At 47.4% G+C, this 20,010-nt stretch overlaps 1 protein-coding gene across 5 annotated transcripts in view; it reads left to right on the top strand.

Moving 5' to 3' along the window:
* The window catches only part of ARID1A (AT-rich interaction domain 1A), a 70,262-nt gene that overhangs the window by 43,272 nt on the left and 6,980 nt on the right, over positions 1 to 20,010 (top strand). For 4 of the 5 annotated variants that reach the window (XM_047869275.1, XM_047869273.1, XM_047869276.1 and 1 more), the window contains 10 exons: positions 9,846 to 10,086; positions 10,369 to 10,458; positions 11,020 to 11,187; positions 11,882 to 12,194; positions 13,758 to 13,903; positions 14,001 to 14,110; positions 15,327 to 15,536; positions 18,067 to 18,274; positions 19,442 to 19,574; positions 19,748 to 19,923. In XM_047869275.1, the coding sequence (XP_047725231.1) occupies positions 9,846 to 10,086; positions 10,369 to 10,458; positions 11,020 to 11,187; positions 11,882 to 12,194; positions 13,758 to 13,903; positions 14,001 to 14,110; positions 15,327 to 15,536; positions 18,067 to 18,274; positions 19,442 to 19,574; positions 19,748 to 19,923 (1,795 nt within the window). The remainder of the gene's footprint in view (positions 1 to 9,845; positions 10,087 to 10,368; positions 10,459 to 11,019; positions 11,188 to 11,881; positions 12,195 to 13,757; positions 13,904 to 14,000; positions 14,111 to 15,326; positions 15,537 to 18,066; positions 18,275 to 19,441; positions 19,575 to 19,747; positions 19,924 to 20,010) is intronic. The other variant, XM_047869274.1, reaches the window with a different exon arrangement.

Raw genomic sequence — 20,010 nt, 5'->3', positions numbered from 1 at the left:
CTTCTACTTTCAGAACTTGACTGTGTCTCTCCCCATGTTCAGAGTTCTGGTTTTCAGGCCTTTGGGATAGATGGCTGGCTGTCTTTTCTGGGTAAAGATGCTGTCCGTTTCCTACTCTCAGATCTGTTTGTTCCCTATCGTCCCCCAAATCTTTGGATTTTATCTAGTAGGCCATGGTAGAGAAGACCACTGGCAAATATAAATTTAGGGGGTTTTAATACCAAACCGAGGAGGCCTTGGAGCTCCCTAGACCTTGGTCTAAGCTGTGTGCAGCACAGTGCCAGTCTTGCCTTCCCTAGTTATGCACTTTGTATCCTTGCTTGCTTTCTGCTTGAGGTGGAAGCCTAAGGCCACACCCCTTCTCCCTTACACTTTTTTTTTTTAATTTGAGAGACAGACAGACAGACAGACTCTTAAGCGGACTCCACACAGCCTCCGCCCTTGGGATTATGACCTGAGCTGAAATCAAGTCAACTCGCTCAAACCGACTGAGCCACCCAGGCACCTCTCCCTTAACACTTCTCCTTTCTAGAACTCTGCCTTCTTTTCTGTGCTTCTTTGCTCTTCCCTCCCCTACCCGCTCCTTGCTCAAGTTCTAGGATTTCAGCTGATGATCATGGTAGAACAAGGTCTATGTGGTTGGCTTTCCTGACAGGAAATGCTTAACTTGGGGAAAGTAGGGAGTTCCTAACTTCTTTGCTTTCTCAAACTTTACAGCACTTGTTTCCTGCTGGGATTAGAACAGCCCTATTCCATAAATATGCACTGTTCTTGACTGCTCTAACTCAGGCCCAGCTCTGACCCAGTTTCATTTTTTTTTTTCAGATTTGAGTCCGTTAGCTAGTGACCCTTAAAACCCTGTACTTTTTTGGCCAAGAGGTGATTTCTGACTAGATAAGACATTCTCTCCTGGCCCAAGTGAGAAAGAAGCCTTTTCAGGGGAGGGGTATGTGTCCAAAGGCTGGTCAGGTAGGTAACATGGTATTATACAGGCCTGGTGGGGACTGTGACACATTGGAAAACAAGTTAGCTCGTTACCCTATGGGAGTTCTAGGATCTGTTTTTTTCACAAGTTGGGAAACTGGAGTTTTGTGGGGGTTTTTTTTTTGTTTTTTTTTTTAAGTTTATTTGTTTATTTTGAAAGAGAGAGTGTGTGCATGGGAGGGGCAGAGAGAGAGAGAAAGTGGGAGAGAGAATCCCAAGCAGACTCCTCACTGTTAGCGCAGAGCCTGACATGGGGCTCGATCTCAGGACCATGAGATCATGACCTGAGCCAAAATCAAAAGTTGGACACTTAACTGACTGAACCACCCAGGTGCCCCGGGTTTTTAATATAAAATCTTGGGATTATTAGAAGAGTCTATATGGGAGTGTCAGGCAGTGGGTTAAAAGGTTCTCTGGCACCTGTGGGTCTGTCCCTGCAGCTTCTTGTGGACTACCCATGTAGTTTGGGCTCCCTTGGAGCTGGTATTTAGAATTTTTGTGGGGGTGGGGGCCAGCTGTGGGGAATGCCATCTACCCATTGCCGGCTCTCCTTGTGTTTGGTGTTTGTTTTATTGGTTTGGGGAGGGGGAAGTGCAGGGGAGATGTTGAACAGAAGCACTCAATGTGATTAAACCTCTAGCCGAGCAGATCTGTGGGAGCAGAATATCGACCCCTGGAAAATCAATGGCTGCTGCAGTGGCCCAGGCTGCTGTTTGCAGGGGCTCCCGCCGCAGGAGTAAGGCAGCCCCACAGTCTCTCTTCCCCCCTTTTTCACCTCAGAAACGCCCTCGGCCCCCACCCAGAGGGTCAGAACTACCTCAAGAGATTTTGCTGAGGTGGATTAGAACAGCAGGTTCTTGTATTTTTGTAATTAGATTGAAATTTCTCCAGTGACACAGAGCCCCGCCTCCCGGCAGCCTCCTTTCCAGGCGTTCCTTCTCTGCACTGCAGTTCTATCAAGAGCTCTTACCCAAGTGGCCAGGGCCTGTTCGGGGTTGTACTTGGCAGTTTTAGACAGGAGAGTTCATTCCCCTGATGCCGGCACCCAAGAGTCTCTCCCTCCATGTAGAGGTCTAGAGCTCGGTCGGGTATGGGATTACTGTGGGAGTGAAGGTTAAACGAAAGAGAGAAGACAGAGAGACTGGGTCTAAAGAGGATGCTTTTGAGTAGATTGGTTCATTGAGTAACATTTATGAAGCATGTTGTCTTTTGTGTGCCTGACATTTTTCTGGTTACTAATAACATAAGAGGGTATAGCCTGGTCCTGCTCTGGTCCCACAGGCAGATTCAACACAGTGCTATCAGTCTTGCCGCACTGGGTCAAGGGGAACCCTTGGAGGGACTCTGAGCATCGCCTGCGGGGTGAGAGTGAAGGGCCAGAGAAGTTGTGCTGGGACTGTGTAGGCTTTGTCCCCACGAAGCTATTCTTATCTTTGAAGTCTCCAAGCCAAAAAATAAATGATTTTAGTCCATAGTTGCTGCACCTATAGCTTCAAGTAATTGGTTTTCCCACCCAGTTCTCTGGTGGCTGGGAAATGGGCCACCCGGCTGTGTGAGAGGAGAGCTCTGGTGCCCCCCTGTTGGAGAACAGCTGTGGTCAGGGGGTTGAAGCTTGCTTGCCTGCAGGTCTGGGTGAGGGTTTGAAATCGCCTGAGATGAGGCCATCTAGAGGCCAGGCATGTTTTGACTTCTCTCTCTGGGCCACACCCCTGTGCTTGATAACATTATTAGAGCACATGCAGTATGAATACCTGTGGAGACCAGATACCTTCATGGGACTCAACTTCCTGCTGGTCTCCCTGGAGTCTCAGTCTCACTGTCCTTCCTCCTACCCCCTGTACATTAAGTACCCCTCTAAGGGCCCAGAGGTGAGAAGAAGTACCATACCCTTTAGTGTAGCAATAGTAAGTTTAAATTAAGAGAGTTCTAGATGAAAGGGCCGATTTGAAATAAGCCATGAAAGAAGGTCTAGAAAGGAAGGTCTCTTCTAGGAAGAGTGGCTAGGAACGAGGGGAGTGTGAGGCATTGCAGACTAGTAGAGCTAGCTTAGCTAGTTTTAGTCTTCCCTTCTACGGAGGAGCCAGGCAAGGCCTAGTGAGGTTAACTTGTTAGAACCATGGAGGTAGGCACTCAGCATGTCCAGAGACGGGTTGTCGCCAGGCTTTTTGTGGAGCGTGGAGCATCGCCTCTCATGGTGGCAAGCTTCCCCTTTACAGTAGAAAGAGTGCATGCTCTGGAATCAGAGGGCTGTGGGTTTGAACTCCACTGCTTCTGTTTAATAGCTCTCTGTCCTTGGGCAAGTCATTTCACTTCTGCGCTCCTGCTTTGGTAAAATGGGGAGGATGCCTGCATCAGAAGACGGTTGCGAGAGTTAAATGTGAGTCAGCCATGTACCTGAGGGTTAGACACACGAGAGTCCCATATTTGTATCAGTTGTGCTTCCCTTCCCACAAGGAGACTTGCTTTATTCCTCTTTCCAGCATTCTTTGAATTTGGAGATTTGGTCTCCTTGAGCTTTATTTATGACTTCTGAAGTGTATATATAGGGGGTTTCCCTGTGGAGGTGGGCTCCTGAAAAGCATTCTGGAGACCAGAAGAGTTCTGACTCTCCTTTACTGTGCATTCCCCACCTGGCAGCCCGAAGGTACCAGGAAGAAATGTCCCCTTATCTCCAGAACAATAGCCTATTGTGAGGGAGTTCAGTGGGGGGGTTTTGGGAAACTTGGGGTAGGGGTTAGGTAGGAAATCAAGTTCTCTTAGCCTTTCCCAGAGCAGTTTCTGCCATTCCAAACAGTGGGTGTAGTTCAAGCAGGAGATGGTGTTTGGTCCTAAGCTAAAACGATGGTGCCAGCCTCTCTGCCTTTCCTTTCACCTTGTTAATCCCTGCTTAGCCCCTGACTTGAAAGTACCACCAGTATGAGGCACCTGGGTGGCTCAGTTGTCAGTTAAGCATCTGACTTCGGCTCAGGTCATGATCTTGTGGTTTGTGAGTTCGAGCCCCGTGTCAGGCTCTGTGCTGACAGCTCGGAGCCTGGAGCCTGCTTCAGGTTCTGTGTCTCCCTCCCTCCCTCTCTCCCTCTCTCTCTCTCTCTCTTTCTCTGCCCCTCCTCCGCTCTCTCTCACTCACTCGCTCAAAAATAAACATAATATTTAAAAAAAAGAAAAGTACCACCAGGATTAAGAGGCAGCTTGTTCTGTGTATTGATTCGTTCTTGGCATTTCAGCCACCACCAGCTAGCCTGCTCTCTGGGCAGGGATGGCAGCTCGTCTGCTGGACTGTTGACCACTCATTGGAACAAGGGCAGAGTTTTGTAACTCTGGAATCCCTACCAGTCTGGGGTGGGTCAGATCACCCTTTCTTCCATTTAGCAAATACTGAGGAAAAGAGAACCTACAACTGAAGCTTTATTGTACTGAATATCTTTTAGAAGCGTTTGAGGTAGCTTCTTTTCCCCTGACACTTGACAATTAAGTTGCTTAAGGAAGTCTTTATGAAAAACCAGGTCTCCCCCAAAACTCACTTGCCTTAAGTAGTTCCTATATAATTAAGTTTGCCATACTCCATTTTCCTTGAAGTTTGTCCAGGCTGTTGCCTCCTTCCCTGCTGTCTGCCTTTCTTCAAGAGTCGGGTCTCCCAGCCTTTTCTGTGTTCTTCAGGATTTCCTCCCATTCTCCAGCATGGGAGCAGCCTCCCGCCGTGGCCATGGATCTGTTAGGTATGCTGCCGGAAAAACTCTTGACAAATGCCAGTGCAGACTTGGTCATTTCAGGCTGTGCATTTTCATTCAAGGAAAAGTAATTTAAGTGAATGTGGCTGAATTTCAAGGTTCCCCCCACCCCCACCCCAACATACACACCCTGTAAGTATGTGTATAGGATTTACCTGGTTCTCTTGGTGGGTGGTTTCCTCGCCAGTAGTCTGCACAACTTGGCAAAAGCACTCCTCAACTGAAAGAAGACGAGAACTCCATCTGGGGGTTAACAAAAGCTCCATTTCTCAAGGATTCAGCCAAATTTGAGAGAAAACCCTGAATCTGAGCATTTCCACGAGCCTGTACTTCAGACTTGCCTGTTGATGTTATTTAATCTGCGCAGCAAAACGAACTGATGTCATCCTCAGGCTCTGTCAGGAGATTGTTTGAATCCCCCCCCCCCCCCCCAACCCTGATCTGGTATCTTCCTGCTTTGAAAATGTACTTCATCAGACAGCCAATTCATGTTAGAGCTTGCAGCCCTTCCTGTGAGAGCACTGGCTGGCCTCCCCCCACACACCCCCCAGTGAGGTATGGACTGTGTGATTTCAGGCATGGTTTTGTTGTGGTGTGAAGAGAAGGTGTTAGCTGCCGAGTTCTGTTTGTCAGCAGAGCCTGACAAACCCATGCTGGCACTTGCTGGGGCTGGGCAACCAATCACAGCTGGAACGGTTATCGTCATGGAGTCCCTATGGGCTTCCTCTATCAGGTCACATCCCAAAATAACATTGGGCAGTATTTCAAGTGAAGAAACGAAGGCTTTCGGGGCTGTAGCCAGCCTGGAGTGTGAGATTCTGTGTGAAATACTTGGACCTGCTCCAGCGCTTTTGATCTGCATGGTAGATGAGCAATAAAATGCATGAAACACGTTGGAAACACGTGAGGAAATTCTCCCTGGCCCTGCTGCTTCCTTGGAACTGGCAGGGCACTGAGTGGGCTGATCCTTACCTCCCATCTCTCAGCAGGATTATGCTTGGAAGATAGCTAACCCAGGGAAAGAGCTCTTTCCACTTAAGGGGCATTGCTACAATTCTTTCAGTAGACCTCCTGGAAGGTACCTGTTAGGTGGGCCCTTTTGGAAGAACTGAGACCCTGAGTTTTGAAATGCTAAAAGTGGCCCCCACCAGGGTGAATAGGGGCTTAGGCTGATTGAACTTTGTCTGTGTGATAGGTGTGTTGTAGAAAGTCGAACTTGTTCGGCACATTGAGGTCTGACTCAACAACCAGACATCCGGCTTTTTGTGGAACAAAAGACTTGAAAAACTGGCTTTTTGTAGGGTAGAAAGCAGAGGTGTGTCCCGTGCAATAAAAGGACATGGAGTTCAGAGCATTATCTGTCCGTGTGGATAGAGGGGAGAGACTTCTCCCCTTCGGAGTCTTCCTCCCCTACCAGTCCCTCCTAATTCCCAATAAACACACTTGCTGTGATTAGCCATTGGGACTGATAGATACATCTTACATCTTTACACTGCTTATGTGTTGTCATATCTCTCATTCCAGGGTGTTACTGCCGGTAACTGCATATTCCATATGGTCCCAACCATATGGTGCCAGTGGACTTTCATGCATAGGCCCCAGGGGTACCACAGACTCCGATTTGTCCAGTCCTCCTTTGTATAACTGAGAGAACGAAGCCCAGCTTGTTGCCAGCTTTTGTCCAAGGCCATAACTGATAAGTGCCAAGCACTAGGTCTTGGTCTCCTAACACAAAGGTGTGGTGCTTTCCCCTTAGTCCATACAGTATCACAGCGTAATGGAGAGAGACAGAACATAGGGTTTGGAGTTCAGCAGACCTGGGATCACAATCTCGTTTCTGCCACTTACTTGCTGGATGACTTGGACATGTAACCCAGTCCCTCTGAGCATCAGCGTGCTCATCCTCACATGTGAACGGGAGTGCTTCCAAGAGTGGTAGGAAATGAAGGAATTCCATAAAGTGCCTGGCACATCATACATGCTCAAATGGGAAATGATCTGTCTCTTCCTATGCTAACGTTTGGGTTCTTAAAAAAAAAAAATTTTTGTTTCCCCCAATCAACTACCCCCATGCTGACCAGTTGCCATCTGCTGAAAATGACAGTTTGAGAGATTGGCCCCAAACCAACCAAATCAGAGAGATAAGATTAATGCTGCTTCCTTCCCTACTATTATTCTGTGCCCAGGCATCCCAGCCCACGTGGGGCTGCTGTTGACAGTGGTTTATTTCGCACTTTTTCTCCAAGGAGCTCAGGGTACTTTACCAAAACTGACAGCCCTCCTCAGTGTGTCTCTGAAGGAAGCCACCACACTGCCACTGCAGATACCTCCAGGGTCCTGAGAGCCCTGTTGCAGGGGCTGCTGATGTTTTCTTCCAACTCCTGGGACCTCTCAGCAGGACTAGAACATTCACTTGTGGATCTGTGGAGAGCCCGGTTTTTTAACAGAAGTTGTGGCTGAAGGAGCATCCATAGGCCCTGCCCGACCTATATAACAGTGGTTGGTGGGTTGTTGTTGGGTCCCCCCCCCCCCCCACGAGTTCCTCGGAAGATTTCAAGGATATGCACCTAGTTGAGCAGGGTTCCTCAGCTGAGGGCAGCAGAAAGAGAGCAAAAGGGGACTTTGGCTTTACCTGTACTGTTGGAACTGTTTTTATCATGAGAATATTTATGCTTTACTTACTCAGTTAAAAAGAAAAATGTTCAAAACACTTAATTTTTTTTAAGATTTTTAAAAAAGTTTATTTATTATTGAGAGAGAATGAGAGAGAGCACAAGCTGGGGAGGGGCAGAGAGAGCGGGGAGACCCCGAATCCGAAGCAGGCTTCAGGTTCTGGGCTTGTCAGTGCAGAGCCCGACACGGGGCTCAAACTCCCCAACCGTGAGATCATGATCTGATTAGAAGTCAGACACTTAAGGGGCGCCTGGGTGGCTCAGTCGGTTAAGCGTCCGACTTCGGCTCAGGTCATGATTTCGCGGTCCATGGGTTCGAGCCCCGCGTCGGGCTCTGTGCTGACAGCTCAGAGCCTGGAGCCTGTTTCAGATTCTGTGTCTCCCTCTTTCTCTGACCCTCCCCTGTTCATGCTCTCTCTCTGTCTCAAAAATAAATAAATGTTAAAAAAAAAAAAAGACACTTAACTGACTGAGCCACCCAGGCACCCCAAAACAGTTAATTTTTCAAAGCCATTTGAAAAGAGCCAAGTTCTTATGGATGGACCTTTGATTCCTATTCTGTTTCAAAATACACTGATTTCTTTTTTCTGCAAGCAAGTAATTCTTATTACCAGAAGCTGGCAGATTGATAAGGAATGGATACTGAGGGAAGGAATGCTGAGGGAACCTACTGGCCCCTGTAAAAGAGAGCATTGAGCTGTGGTTTCTGATACAGACCAGAGCCTAGCAGGTGGCTTTCAAGGCCTACACAGTTGGCTCCTCTTGTCTTCTTGCTGCCTCTTTTGAGTTTATTCTCTTTGGCTTAGAAGCCAGCTGTCCCTGGTATAGCTTAGCCCTCAACATGGGGGTGGAATCCTCCTTTCTTGGAATGAACCCAGGGCTTTTTATAGCTACAGGTACTTTATTCCTTTGGAAGGGAAGACACTCTGGTGTTACCTAGAGGAGGGCCTTCTTGAGTTCTCGTCCATGATGGGACTATTTCTAATTGTATATTTAAAGCATGCTATGGTGTTCTAGGTCTGCTGCTTAGAGGAAAGCTAGAATTTTCTGACTTTCTGAGCTAACACTGGAGAGCTAGACACATCCACAAATGCATACCTACATGCCTGCCTTGCGTTGAGGGCAGGCTTTGTTCACACAGTACTCAGCAGAAATGTTCCCAGCTTAGTGAAGTAACCCATGGTTTGCAGAAGGTCCAACCAACCTGGATACTTGGGAGAGAGCCTAAGAGGTACCTTCTGTCCTTCAATGTTATCATCAGACTCATCTCGAAATAATCTTTCCAGGATGAGCTTGTTGTGGGAGTAGCAATAGACTTAGATCAGGCCATTTTGGATCTCCTTTCTCTTCAGATGTGTCTCTTTAAGAGAACTTCTTTCTTAACCATTTGAGTATTAAGAGTTTTCCCAGACCTGAGCCCATACCCAAAGCTCTCATCCTTTCTTCAGGATACAGTTAGTTCCCAGCTTGAAGTTAATGTGTGGTGTTGAACCAGTGGTATTGCTAGAGAATGAGGCTGGGGCCGGCGGTGCATTTGCTGTGGCGAATATTTTTCATATTGAGCTCTTGGTTGCCAATCTTGGAGTTTACTGACCTAGAGTGAACTCTTTACTGATTAATTCAAGGCAAGCAAGGCCCCCCAGTAAACATCAAGTTCTCACTAAACAACAACAACAAAGCTAGGACAAAAACTGAATTTGTTCAGTTGGTAAACATTTGTACATTTGTTCATCCCTGTTGTGGGCCACTTGTTAGGAATATAGTCCCAGACCTTCTTGGCAGAAAGGGAATTGTCTTTCCTATACAATACATCTTTTTCCCACCTCCTATACTTTAAGTTTATTGTATGGTAACTTGGAACAAGTGTGTCCTTGGTAAATGTACTTTATAATAACCTGATGGAGAGGGGAACTGTAGCCAACTCCTGGTGCCATCCTGGCAGTGTTTTTTAAAGTTTCCCCATTGGAAAAGAACTAAAGGCTCACTGAAAGAGCAGCTTTCCTATGACTATAGATGTTGGGGACAGGAAAGAAGACGAAAGTACTAGATGATCTGCTTCTGGTAGATAGACCATGGGTCAGCAAACTCCAGCTTATGGGCTAGTTACTTTTTTTTATAGATATAAATAAAGTTTTATTAGAACACAGCTAGGGAAGAGTAAAAAAAAAAAAAAGAACGTAGTCACACCCATTTGTTTATGTATTTATCTGATTATGCTTTTGCGTTATGGCAGAGTTGAGTAGTTGTGACAAATGCTAATGGCCCACAGAGTCTAAAATATTTTCTATCTGGCTCTGAATAGACTTTGCCATCTGTAAGCTTTAGTATCAGGACTATATAACGTGTGCAGTGTATTTGCTCTTGGTTGGTTAAGGAAGATGTTAACCGTATAGTACGACTGTTGAAAGAAGAGTCTTTCTGCCTAATATTGCTAATATATGTCCTTGTGTGTATGTTTCAGGATCTGTCTGGTTCAATAGACGATCTCCCCATGGGGACAGAAGGAGCTCTGAGCCCTGGAGTGAGCACATCAGGGATTTCCAGCAGCCAAGGAGAGCAGAGTAATCCAGCTCAGTCTCCTTTCTCTCCTCATACTTCCCCTCACCTGCCTGGCATCCGAGGCCCCTCCCCGTCCCCTGTTGGCTCTCCCGCCAGTGTTGCCCAGTCTCGCTCAGGACCACTCTCGCCTGCTGCAGTGCCAGGTACCCTCAAATGCTGGACTTTGGGGAGAGGGAAAGGGGACTAGTCCCCAATGATATCAGGGAGCCCCAGCCTTCCACTGCCACAGAGAGCATGTCCGCAAAGTTTCCCTTCAGCATTTGAAGAAGAGAGATGGGAGCCCCTTGGTTGGGCCCCTCTGTGTATGTGGTATTGGGAGGTGGTATTGGTATTGGCCTTCCCAGGAGCCATTTCTCTCTGAAATGACCTTTGAGCTAGAATTTCCAGGCTTAGCCACTATTGGCTTCTTTCTTTGTTTGGAGCAGGCAACCAGATGCCACCTCGGCCACCCAGTGGCCAGTCGGACAGCATCATGCATCCTTCCATGAATCAATCGAGCATTGCTCAAGATCGAGGTGAGACCCTGGGCTTTCAAGGAGGTGCAGAGGTCTAAGGGAGCCATTTGATTATCCTGTGCAATAGCTTTGGGAGAGCTGTATGACCAGGAAGCTTAGGACAATCCCAGCAGCAAATTGTGAAGTTAGAGTGGGTTTAACCATGTTGGTGGCTCCAGAATTATGTTCCACTGTGCATGCACCACTCCTCCCACCCCGCCAGTCTTTGTTTCTCAGTGTTTGTGTTCTGATGGATTCCTCCCTACATTGTACCTAATTTGGTCAGCAAATACTGAAGACTCGGCATCAAATCTTTACCCTTCAAATCACGTACCGTTTTGTTGTCATTGCTGTTTGTCTTTTCAACCCCCATTTAATAGAAACAGTTGGCATGCCCTGGTTAATGGCCATGTTACTTCGGAGGGTCCCTAAAAGGGCACCTAATTATATAGCAAATAACATAAGAGACTTCATGCAAGTATTTGCTAAAGAAAATGTAGATGGTGAAGTCCTGTGATAAGGGAGCGCATTTATTCTCATTGTATTGAGGTAATAACTTATATGGACACTACCCACAAATAGGTTACATGCAGAGGAACCCCCAGATGCCCCAGTACAGTTCCCCCCAGCCCGGCTCGGCCTTATCTCCGCGTCAGCCTTCGGGTGGACAGATGCACACAGGCATGGGCTCCTACCAGCAGAACTCCATGGGGAGCTATGGTCCCCAGGGGAGTCAGTACGGCCCACAGGGTGAGTATATTGCCCAGTTAGGAGTACATACAGGTGGGAGGGAGGAGAAAACAGTTCCTTGTCTGATACGCTACTATCTGGGTTGCAAGAGTAGGATTGCCCTTTGTTTTAAATCCACCAAAGCCAGGCCCTAAAATAGTCTATGTTTACATAGCCAGGCCCTAAAATAGTGGAAAGTCTCTGAGCCTTTTTTTCATCTGTAAAACGGGAAGAAGGTGTTTAACCCAAGACTGGGCGCAGACACTTAATGGTAATTAAAATAAATTAGTCCTTATAGAATATATCTTTGCTCAAAATGAGCCCTGGACAGATGTAAAACTGAATGTCTTACACAGAGCATGGGAGAGAATGCAGGTTTTGCACGTAGAAAGGAAAGAGTTCGGGAGTTGAAGGGCTTGGATAGCAACAAAGCTAGCCTCGCCAGCCAGCCAGCCTTGCTTTGTGCTGTGTACTGTCTTTAAGATGAGAGGACAGCTGAGGCCTGCCTTTGTATGCTCCTGGCCTCCCTCCACCTTTTTTTTTTTTTTTTTTTTTAATGGGGTGAAGGCTGCCATGAAGTTGGTCTTACCAGACCAAATATTGAGTGATTCCCATCATTTATTATCTTTGGAGTTTTAGAGCTGAGCAAGATTTGGGAGTTGCTAGTGAGTCACTAACCAAATCTCTGTGTCTTCTCTTCTTCTTTCCCTCCCAGGAGGCTACCCCAGGCAGCCAAACTATAATGCCTTGCCCAATGCTAACTACCCCAGTGCAGGCATGGCTGGAAGCATGAACCCTATGGGTGCTGGAGGTCAGATGCATGGGCAACCTGGCATCCCACCTTATGGCACACTCCCTCCAGGGAGAATGAGTCATGCCTCCATGGGCAACCGGCCTTATGGCCCTAACATGGCCAATATGCCACCTCAGGTTGGGTCAGGGATGTGTCCCCCACCAGGGGGCATGAACCGGAAAACTCAAGAAACTGCTGTCGCCATGCATGTTGCTGCCAACTCTATCCAAAACAGGTAAGGTCTGGGAAGTGAAGAGAGTGTCAGCACAAGGAAATAAATTGTAAAGTGATTCAGGTTCTTGAGACACTTCTGGTTCTAAACCATGTCATCTTGGTAAATAGGTATTTTATTGAGAGCTCTTTTGAAAACTGAGTTTCCTGGGGCGCCTGGGTGGCACAGTCGGTTAAGCGTCCGACTTCAGCCAGGTCACGATCTCGCGGTCCGGGAGTTCGAGCCCCGCGTCAGGCTCTGGGCTGATGGCTCAGAGCCTGGAGCCTGTTTCCGATTCTGTGTGTCCCTCTCTCTCTGCCCCTCCCCCGTTCATGCTCTGTCTCTCTCTGTCCCAAAAAAATAAATAAAACGTTGAAAAAAAAAAAATTAAAAAAAAAAAAAAAAAAAGAAAACTGAGTTTCCTTACAGTGAAATACACAACAAAAGTGCTGGTTCTTTGTGTGTGTGTGTGTGTGTGTGTGTGTGTGTGTGTGTGTGTTAAGTTTATTTATTTTGACAGAAAGAGAGAGAACCAAGAGAACCAGTGGGGAGGGGCAGAGAGAGCCGGGGTGGGGGGGTGGACACAGGATCCAAAGTGCTGATTCTTAAGCGTCTTCAGTTGGTATCAAGTTTCATATGACCTGATGTTGTATGTAAACATAGATTATTTTGATGAGTAAAATAAGTCTTCAGAGTTTCTTTATTTCTTGTGTCAATCTAGTTTTTTGGTTTCCAAAAGGATTTTTAATATACACATGACTTGGATCTGTAGTGTGAGAAATAGAGGATGGCAGGGTTGTGGTTTGCCATTTTTCTACTGTTCTGTATGGTTCTTTGTGTTTGAGTCTGGTACTAAAGTGCAGAGAGCTCATGTGATTTGGTTTAATGACTTGAAGATTCATCCATTCTTCCTTGGCCACTCAATTTGGTGGCTGTTGACTTCAGTGAATATGATTCTACTAGTTTTTGAAGGCTCTGTCCGTGCACTCCATTGTTGGTGGCTACAGTTCTTAAAGTGACTCTTGTCTTATGGAAATCTTGATGAACTAAGGTAGAATAGGGTGATTAATGGTAAAGAGGTGAGTTTGATAGTACTTTGAAGAATGATGGAACCATAGGGTTTGCAGTAGGTCCATCCAGGTGCAATGCTGTGAGGGGTCCAGTTTGGTTGGGATTTGACATAACAGAGAATGGTAAAGTTGAGCATTTAATTTAGGCCTTTTGCCATACAGAAGGTCCTTGTACGGAAACACATTTTGACACTGGAGGTGCCTTAGAGGGAGGCAGTACTTAAAGAGAGACACTGTAGGACTTGCTTCTTCAAGTACTGTATCGTTTAAAATTGAGCTTTACTGTGTCCTGTTTGGAGCCTGAACCCTCTTAGAACTTCTTGTGGGAGGTAGAAGATGGGAATATCTAGGTCAGGTGGTACGTGGTTTTGGTTTGAGAAACCCATAAACTTTTTCCTTGTATAAGCCTCACTAGATAATCTTGGTTCACAAACTCTATTCAGCTCAGGTCCAAGTGTGAAGCTCAGTGTCTTCTCTCTCTCTCTCTCTCTCACACACTTTCCATCTTCTTCCTCAGGCCACCAGGCTACCCCAATATGAATCAGGGAGGCATGATGGGAACAGGACCTCCCTATGGGCAAGGGATTAATAGTATGGCTGGCATGATCAACCCTCAGGGACCCCCGTATCCCATGGGTGGAACCATGGCCAACAATTCAGCAGGTAAGTACAAGTCCTTGCTCACTCCAGGAATTTCGTCTAGAATGATCTTCCTGTCACACGCTTGTTGGACTTGAGATTTTTTTCCCCTCTTTTATAGGGATGGCAGCCAGCCCAGAGATGATGGGCCTTGGGGACGTCAAGTTAACTCCAGCCACCAAAATGAACAACAAGGCAGATGGGACACCCAAGACAGAATCCAAATCCAAGGTAATGATTTATATCTTGACTCCTCTCAGCTCTCTGTCCCATGCTTTCCAGTGATAGGAAGGAAAAAGAAAAGAGGGTGACTAGATTCTCTAGTCTTTTATGACCTGGATTAGATCATCTCAGAAAAGGCTGCTCTTAACCTCTTCTAATCATGAAGGTTCCCAGGCTAATAGCTCATGGAATTAGATTTCAGTTAGCCTAAGGGGTCCTGATGTAAATAACACCGTGTTCTCACAGCTGTCTGTTATAGAGGAAGTGCCAGGCCAGCAGTGTAGAATTCTCTGTAATGCCCTCTGTGAAACTGTGCACCCTGTCCTCATGCATTGATAGGTGGTGTGTGCCATAGGCAACTAGTTCCTCTTCTCTTCCTGGACCTTACTCAGAGCAGTAGGAATGGTTGGTGCCCTGGGTTCTCTAAAGAAGGAGATGAGGCAGGTGGGGTTTGGGCCCTTGCTTGGCCTCCCTGTAGGATGGTCCTGAGTGTGCTATCTATTGGGTTATGTGGCAATCCGGGGACCTGCTCAGTGTTTGAGTCATTTGAAACATTTCTGCCCTTTGTCATACCCCATTTTCCCCATCTTATAAAGTAGGGGAAAGTAAAAATCTACAGCTGCCACCTCCTGTGGACCTTCACCTCTGGCTCTCAGACCCTTTTAGCCATCTTCCTGTCTTGGACAGGATAATTAACATCCAGAGCCTTTTCAGGCACGTAGGAGACCCTTCCTTTCTTGAGAGGAGGAAGTTTCTTTTTGTTTTAGTCCATCCCATTGTCTCAAGATCATGTTTTGAGTTTCTTGAATTCTCAGAAACAGTGTATAAAAGCATGCCTAGGCTCCTGGGTGATAGCAGCGGAGTAGTAGTGACATTGATATGAGGTGGATAAGGGTTTGACACTTAGCTCTGCTGCTTAAAAACTATGAGATTTTAGGAATGGCCTCCATGTGCCTGCTTCCTTATCTTTGAAGAGGAGAATAATTTATAATACCTAATATGAAAAGGCATTTAGCATAGCACCCAATGCATTATATATAGTCAGTGTTAGCTTCCTTCCTTTACAGGAAGAATTTCTAGCTCTCATTTGGTCTTTTGACCTTGCAAATGCAAGGTACCCCAGAATAAGAAGCTTTACCACTACTCTAATCAAGGGACTTCTGAGACCCTTAGCATAGGCTTTGAATCTGACCGATTCCTATGAATCTTGACCTGCCCCTTCCAGAAATCCAGTTCTTCTACTACAACCAATGAGAAGATCACCAAGTTGTATGAGCTGGGTGGTGAGCCTGAGAGGAAGATGTGGGTGGACCGTTATCTGGCCTTCACGGAGGAGAAGGCCATGGGCATGACAAATCTGCCTGCTGTGGGTAGGAAACCTCTGGACCTCTATCGCCTCTATGTGTCTGTGAAGGAGATTGGTGGATTGACTCAGGTGAGTGCCTAGCACTTGGCTTCCCCTGTGGTTTCAACAAGCCTCTCTCTAGGTGCTCAGTGGCTTCACCTGGTGCAAAGCATCCCACAGGGACGTCACCGTCTCCTGCTCTCTGAGGCACATACTGATAGACTGGAAGCATGGGGCTTCCATAGGCAGGAGGCTGAGACCTCCCTGGCTAGTATGAAGTATTAGCATTGAGTTTACCATATGTCTAGGGTCTCACTGGGGTGCAAAGATAGGGAAAATGTGGACATTCTGATTCCATGGGAGGCAGTCTGGCATTGCAAGCAAGACCATGGTTTGGAGAGATGGGCCTGGTTTTGAATTCTTCCTTAGCCACTTAACAATATATGTCACCTTAATCAAGGTGTATGGCCACTCTGAGTCCTAACTTTTCTTATTTGTAAAGTAGGGATAGTGTGTATCCTGCTAGATTGTCTAAAGCTGGAAATAATATGTAAAGCTTACAGCAAGATTTCTGCCACGTAAATTGGTTTGTGAGATGGTACCCAGGTAGCCATAGTAGTGGCTGACCCTTTCATTCCTGGAAACTTCCCGGTGAAGATGGGATTTCAGGAGCTATTTAGTAGAAATAGTTTATGAAGTACAAAGTAGGTTGGGAAATTGTTTAGTTACTCTGTATGGGATATTTAAGTGAATGGATTCATTTCTGCTGAAAAACTCTGAACTGAACTCCATCCTGAGCCCTGCCTCTGCTCTGAAACCTTATAGTTTTGCTTTACACTCAGCCCATGAGGCACACAGTTGAGGCAATGCTGTGCCTTGCAAACTTTCCTATGTGTGTTACGTAGTCATTAGATCAGGAGCCTGCTGTTGGATCTGAGTTTGTGGCTTAGCTCCGGGGGAGGCGTGGCAGGGAGAGATGTATTCCAAACCTTCTAAATCAGAAGAGGAAAACAGCTGTCACCAGCAGAAAAGAAAGTGATTGGAATGAAGCCAGCCAACAGTCAGTTATGAATTCCTTCTCCCTTCAGGCTTTATTCCCCTCCCCCACAAAGGAAAACAAAACAAAACAAGACACGTGCACACTGCCACATAACTGGCGTGGGAAGCAACGCCACAGCAGGCTTCTGAGGTGACCCTGGGCTCATTCCCGCTGTTATCCCTGGCGTTGAGTTTTCCTAGCCAGGCTTCTCCTGCCTGTGGGGATGGGGTCGGGGGTGGGGGGTGGGGGGGTCGTTGGCTTAGGTTTGGCACGCTTTTGATTGAATGGGCTTCTGGATTCATTAAATGATGTAGGATGAGGTACAGAGGGAATCCTGAAGCCTGCGCCTGTCTTGCAGTTTGTGAGAGAATGCCAGCCTTTTAGGTGCTATGATGTAATTGAACGCTAAAGACGGGGTTCAGAGGAGAAATAGCGCTGTTATAAGCTAGTCTGTAATGCTTCCGAGAAGGCAGAAAATGAGTCCTGAGCTTCTGTGAAGGATTAAGTAGGGTGTTAGGCGGAGGAAGGGACCATTCCAGTTGACTGGCCTAAGTGGCATGGAAATAGAGAGTCTGGAATATACACGACCAACACCATCTCCAACCTTCAGAATTCATCTCAGACATTACCTGTTCTAGGGAAGTGTTCTGGTCACCTCCCCGCCATCTAGGTTGTCCCTCTCTTTGCTTTCTTATCACTCTTCTCTCTGGTACCACGGGTACCAGGTCAGTAGATATGACAACATATTGAACTTCCGTTATGGGTTAGGACTGGAAAGCTGGTGTTCCCAGCCTTTGAGGTAGATGAATAAGTGTAAGAATGCATGAAGAAGGAGGCCTGCCTGGCTAGAGCAGAAAGACTGTCTAATTGTAGGGAATGGGGCATGGTCTTGGTCAGCGTGTCCTGAAGCTTAGGAAAGGAGGCAGAAGGGTAGGTTAGCTGCTGGGAAGGCACAGAGAAGTTATAGGGCCTGAAGCATCTCCTGAACAATCAGGATAGTGACTAGTAGGGAAGGGCTTGTAGTTAGTTACATGTCACTGAGAAGGAGGGCAGCAGTGGCACAAGAATGTAAAATGTGCAAAGAGCCCCACACCAAGAAAAAAGAAAAGAAAAGAAAAACCCGGAAACCTCCAGTTTGACAAAAGTAAGTCAGGCAGAGTGGTGGCTGACAGTACCACATCTCCGTTTTTGAAAACTGATTTTTTATTGTTGCCTTGAAAGGGGTTTGGATCTGATGGTGACTTGCACAACAGTTTTCAGTAATATACTTGTGTAAAGCATCATACCTTCTAAATTCTGTTCTCTCCCACTAACAGTGATGTGAAATTTGCCCTCATGTGAATAAGCACTGTCTGCTAGTTGCAGTGATCTGTGGATAGAGCCTGCTGAGGGTGGAGGGACGCTAGCCATGGATTTAACACTTGTCATGGACTTACGCACCAAGCGGGGTTAACTTTGGTGGTTGACTGAGAACTGTGATTCCCTAAGAGATGAGAACCTGGAAGCCTGATGGGGTCTGGGGCTTGTGGGCAGGAAGATCAGGTGGAAGACGTACCCCGACTCTTCTGGTTGGTTGTACAGGTCAACAAGAACAAAAAATGGCGGGAACTTGCGACCAACCTCAATGTGGGCACCTCAAGCAGCGCTGCCAGCTCCCTGAAAAAGCAGTACATCCAGTGTCTCTATGCCTTTGAGTGCAAGATTGAACGGGGGGAAGACCCTCCCCCAGACATCTTCGCAGCTGCTGATTCCAAGAAGTCCCAGCCCAAGATCCAGCCTCCCTCTCCTGGTAAGGATCTGGGTGAGCCGCCCCACCAAAGCATTCAGGGTCCAGGCTCATTATCCGGCAGTGCCTGGCACCGGGGACGTGTACTCTGCCCTGTCCTACCACAGGGCTTTAACGAGTTGGCAGACTAAAGAGCGGACGGTGGCGACTCCCTTGAGACGTAGTCTGTAGCAGCCCTTAAGTTTTAATTTTCATTGTGCACCTGGCATCTTGCCAGATGTTTGTAAACTAGTGAGTGGGAGGGACACCAGAGGAGTGGGGAAATCTGACAAATAGCAGTGAGGCAGGGCCATCTGGGAGCTTTGGCCCACTGATGTCAGCGCCTTAGAATGCCGCTCAGACGAGAGCCCTGAATTCCCCAGGGAGCTCAGATGCTAATGAATGGGAAGGAGCGGGTAGGGAGGGATATGAATGGAACTCTCTGATGGGAGGGCCTCTGCCCACCCTCCTTTCTGAGAGGAGGCTGGGTCCTGGGCAAGCATGGGAAGGAGAGGGAAGAGGGCCAGGGCTCCTAGAAGGTGGGTGTAAACACATGTGCCCTGGTATTGACCTCTGAGGGTGTAATGAGTGCCTGAGATGACTCATCAGCTGGGGAGGCCTAAGCAGTGGGATGTCTGCTGTTGGGAATGGTAACTAATGGAAACATTAATTACTGGTGGTTCTGCTCGCATCAGCTTAGAGGAGGAACATTGGAACCTAAGTGGTGACACTGTGCTAGATTCTTGTGAGTAGGAGCTCCTAGGTTCCTAAAGCACGCTGCAGGTTTAGGGCAAGATGGAGCCTTCCTACCTAGGATTCTAGGGGCTCTGCCTGGGAACTTGGGCTCCCGCATTACAGGGTTTAGTAAGTTAGCCAGAGTCCTTGGGGAAGGAAAGCAAAATAGTCAGGGAAGCTGGCAGAGAGTCCAGGAAATCACTAGCGTGGTGATGGCATTGCCACACTACTCCTGTTCTCCAAATGTGAAATCGTAGCAAGGAGCAATAGACCCCTCAAATTCCCTCCTCTATTACCTGACCTTATAGATCGATCTCCTGCTGAGAAGGGTGATTCAGGCTTTAAAGAACCCCAGCTTTAGCCTTATAGCAATCCCTTCCAAAAAGATCCTGGGGCATTTGTGTATTTCTGTGAGAGTTCAACACTTGCTGGCTCACCCCACATCTCTGTCCACAGCGGGATCTGGGTCTATGCAGGGGCCACAGACACCTCAGTCAACCAGCAGTTCCATGGCAGAAGGAGGAGACCTGAAGCCACCAACTCCAGCATCCACACCACACAGTCAGATCCCCCCCTTGCCAGGCATGAGGTAAGGCCAGGAGCAGGGGCAGGGGGGTTGAAAGACCTGAGCAGAAGTGCATGAGCTTCTGTGCAGCCCAAGAGTGGTCCCTGCTCTGCCTGCCTGGCCAGTGACTCGCATGTGCACTGCTTACTGGAGGAATTGCTTTATTTGGGGTTTAATTGGCTTTCCTCACTCTGGAGCAGGAGCAATTCGGTTGGGATCCAGGATGCCTTTCCTGATGGAAGTGACCCCACATTCCAGAAGCGGAATTCCATGACTCCAAACCCTGGGTACCAGCCCAGTATGAATACCTCTGACATGATGGGGCGCATGTCCTACGAGCCAAATAAGGATCCTTATGGCAGCATGAGGAAAGGTGACCAATTACTGTTGGCCTCGTGCCCTTGAGGACAGGGCCAGGGAAATGGGGGGATGTCTTGAGAGTGGCTCAGGGTTCTTGTCG

Source organism: Prionailurus viverrinus, chromosome C1, assembly GCF_022837055.1.
Source record: "Prionailurus viverrinus isolate Anna chromosome C1, UM_Priviv_1.0, whole genome shotgun sequence".
NCBI classification, from domain to species: Eukaryota; Metazoa; Chordata; class Mammalia; order Carnivora; family Felidae; genus Prionailurus; species Prionailurus viverrinus.
Note: the sequence above shows the minus strand (reverse complement) of the source record. Positions and strands in the feature narration are given on the sequence as shown.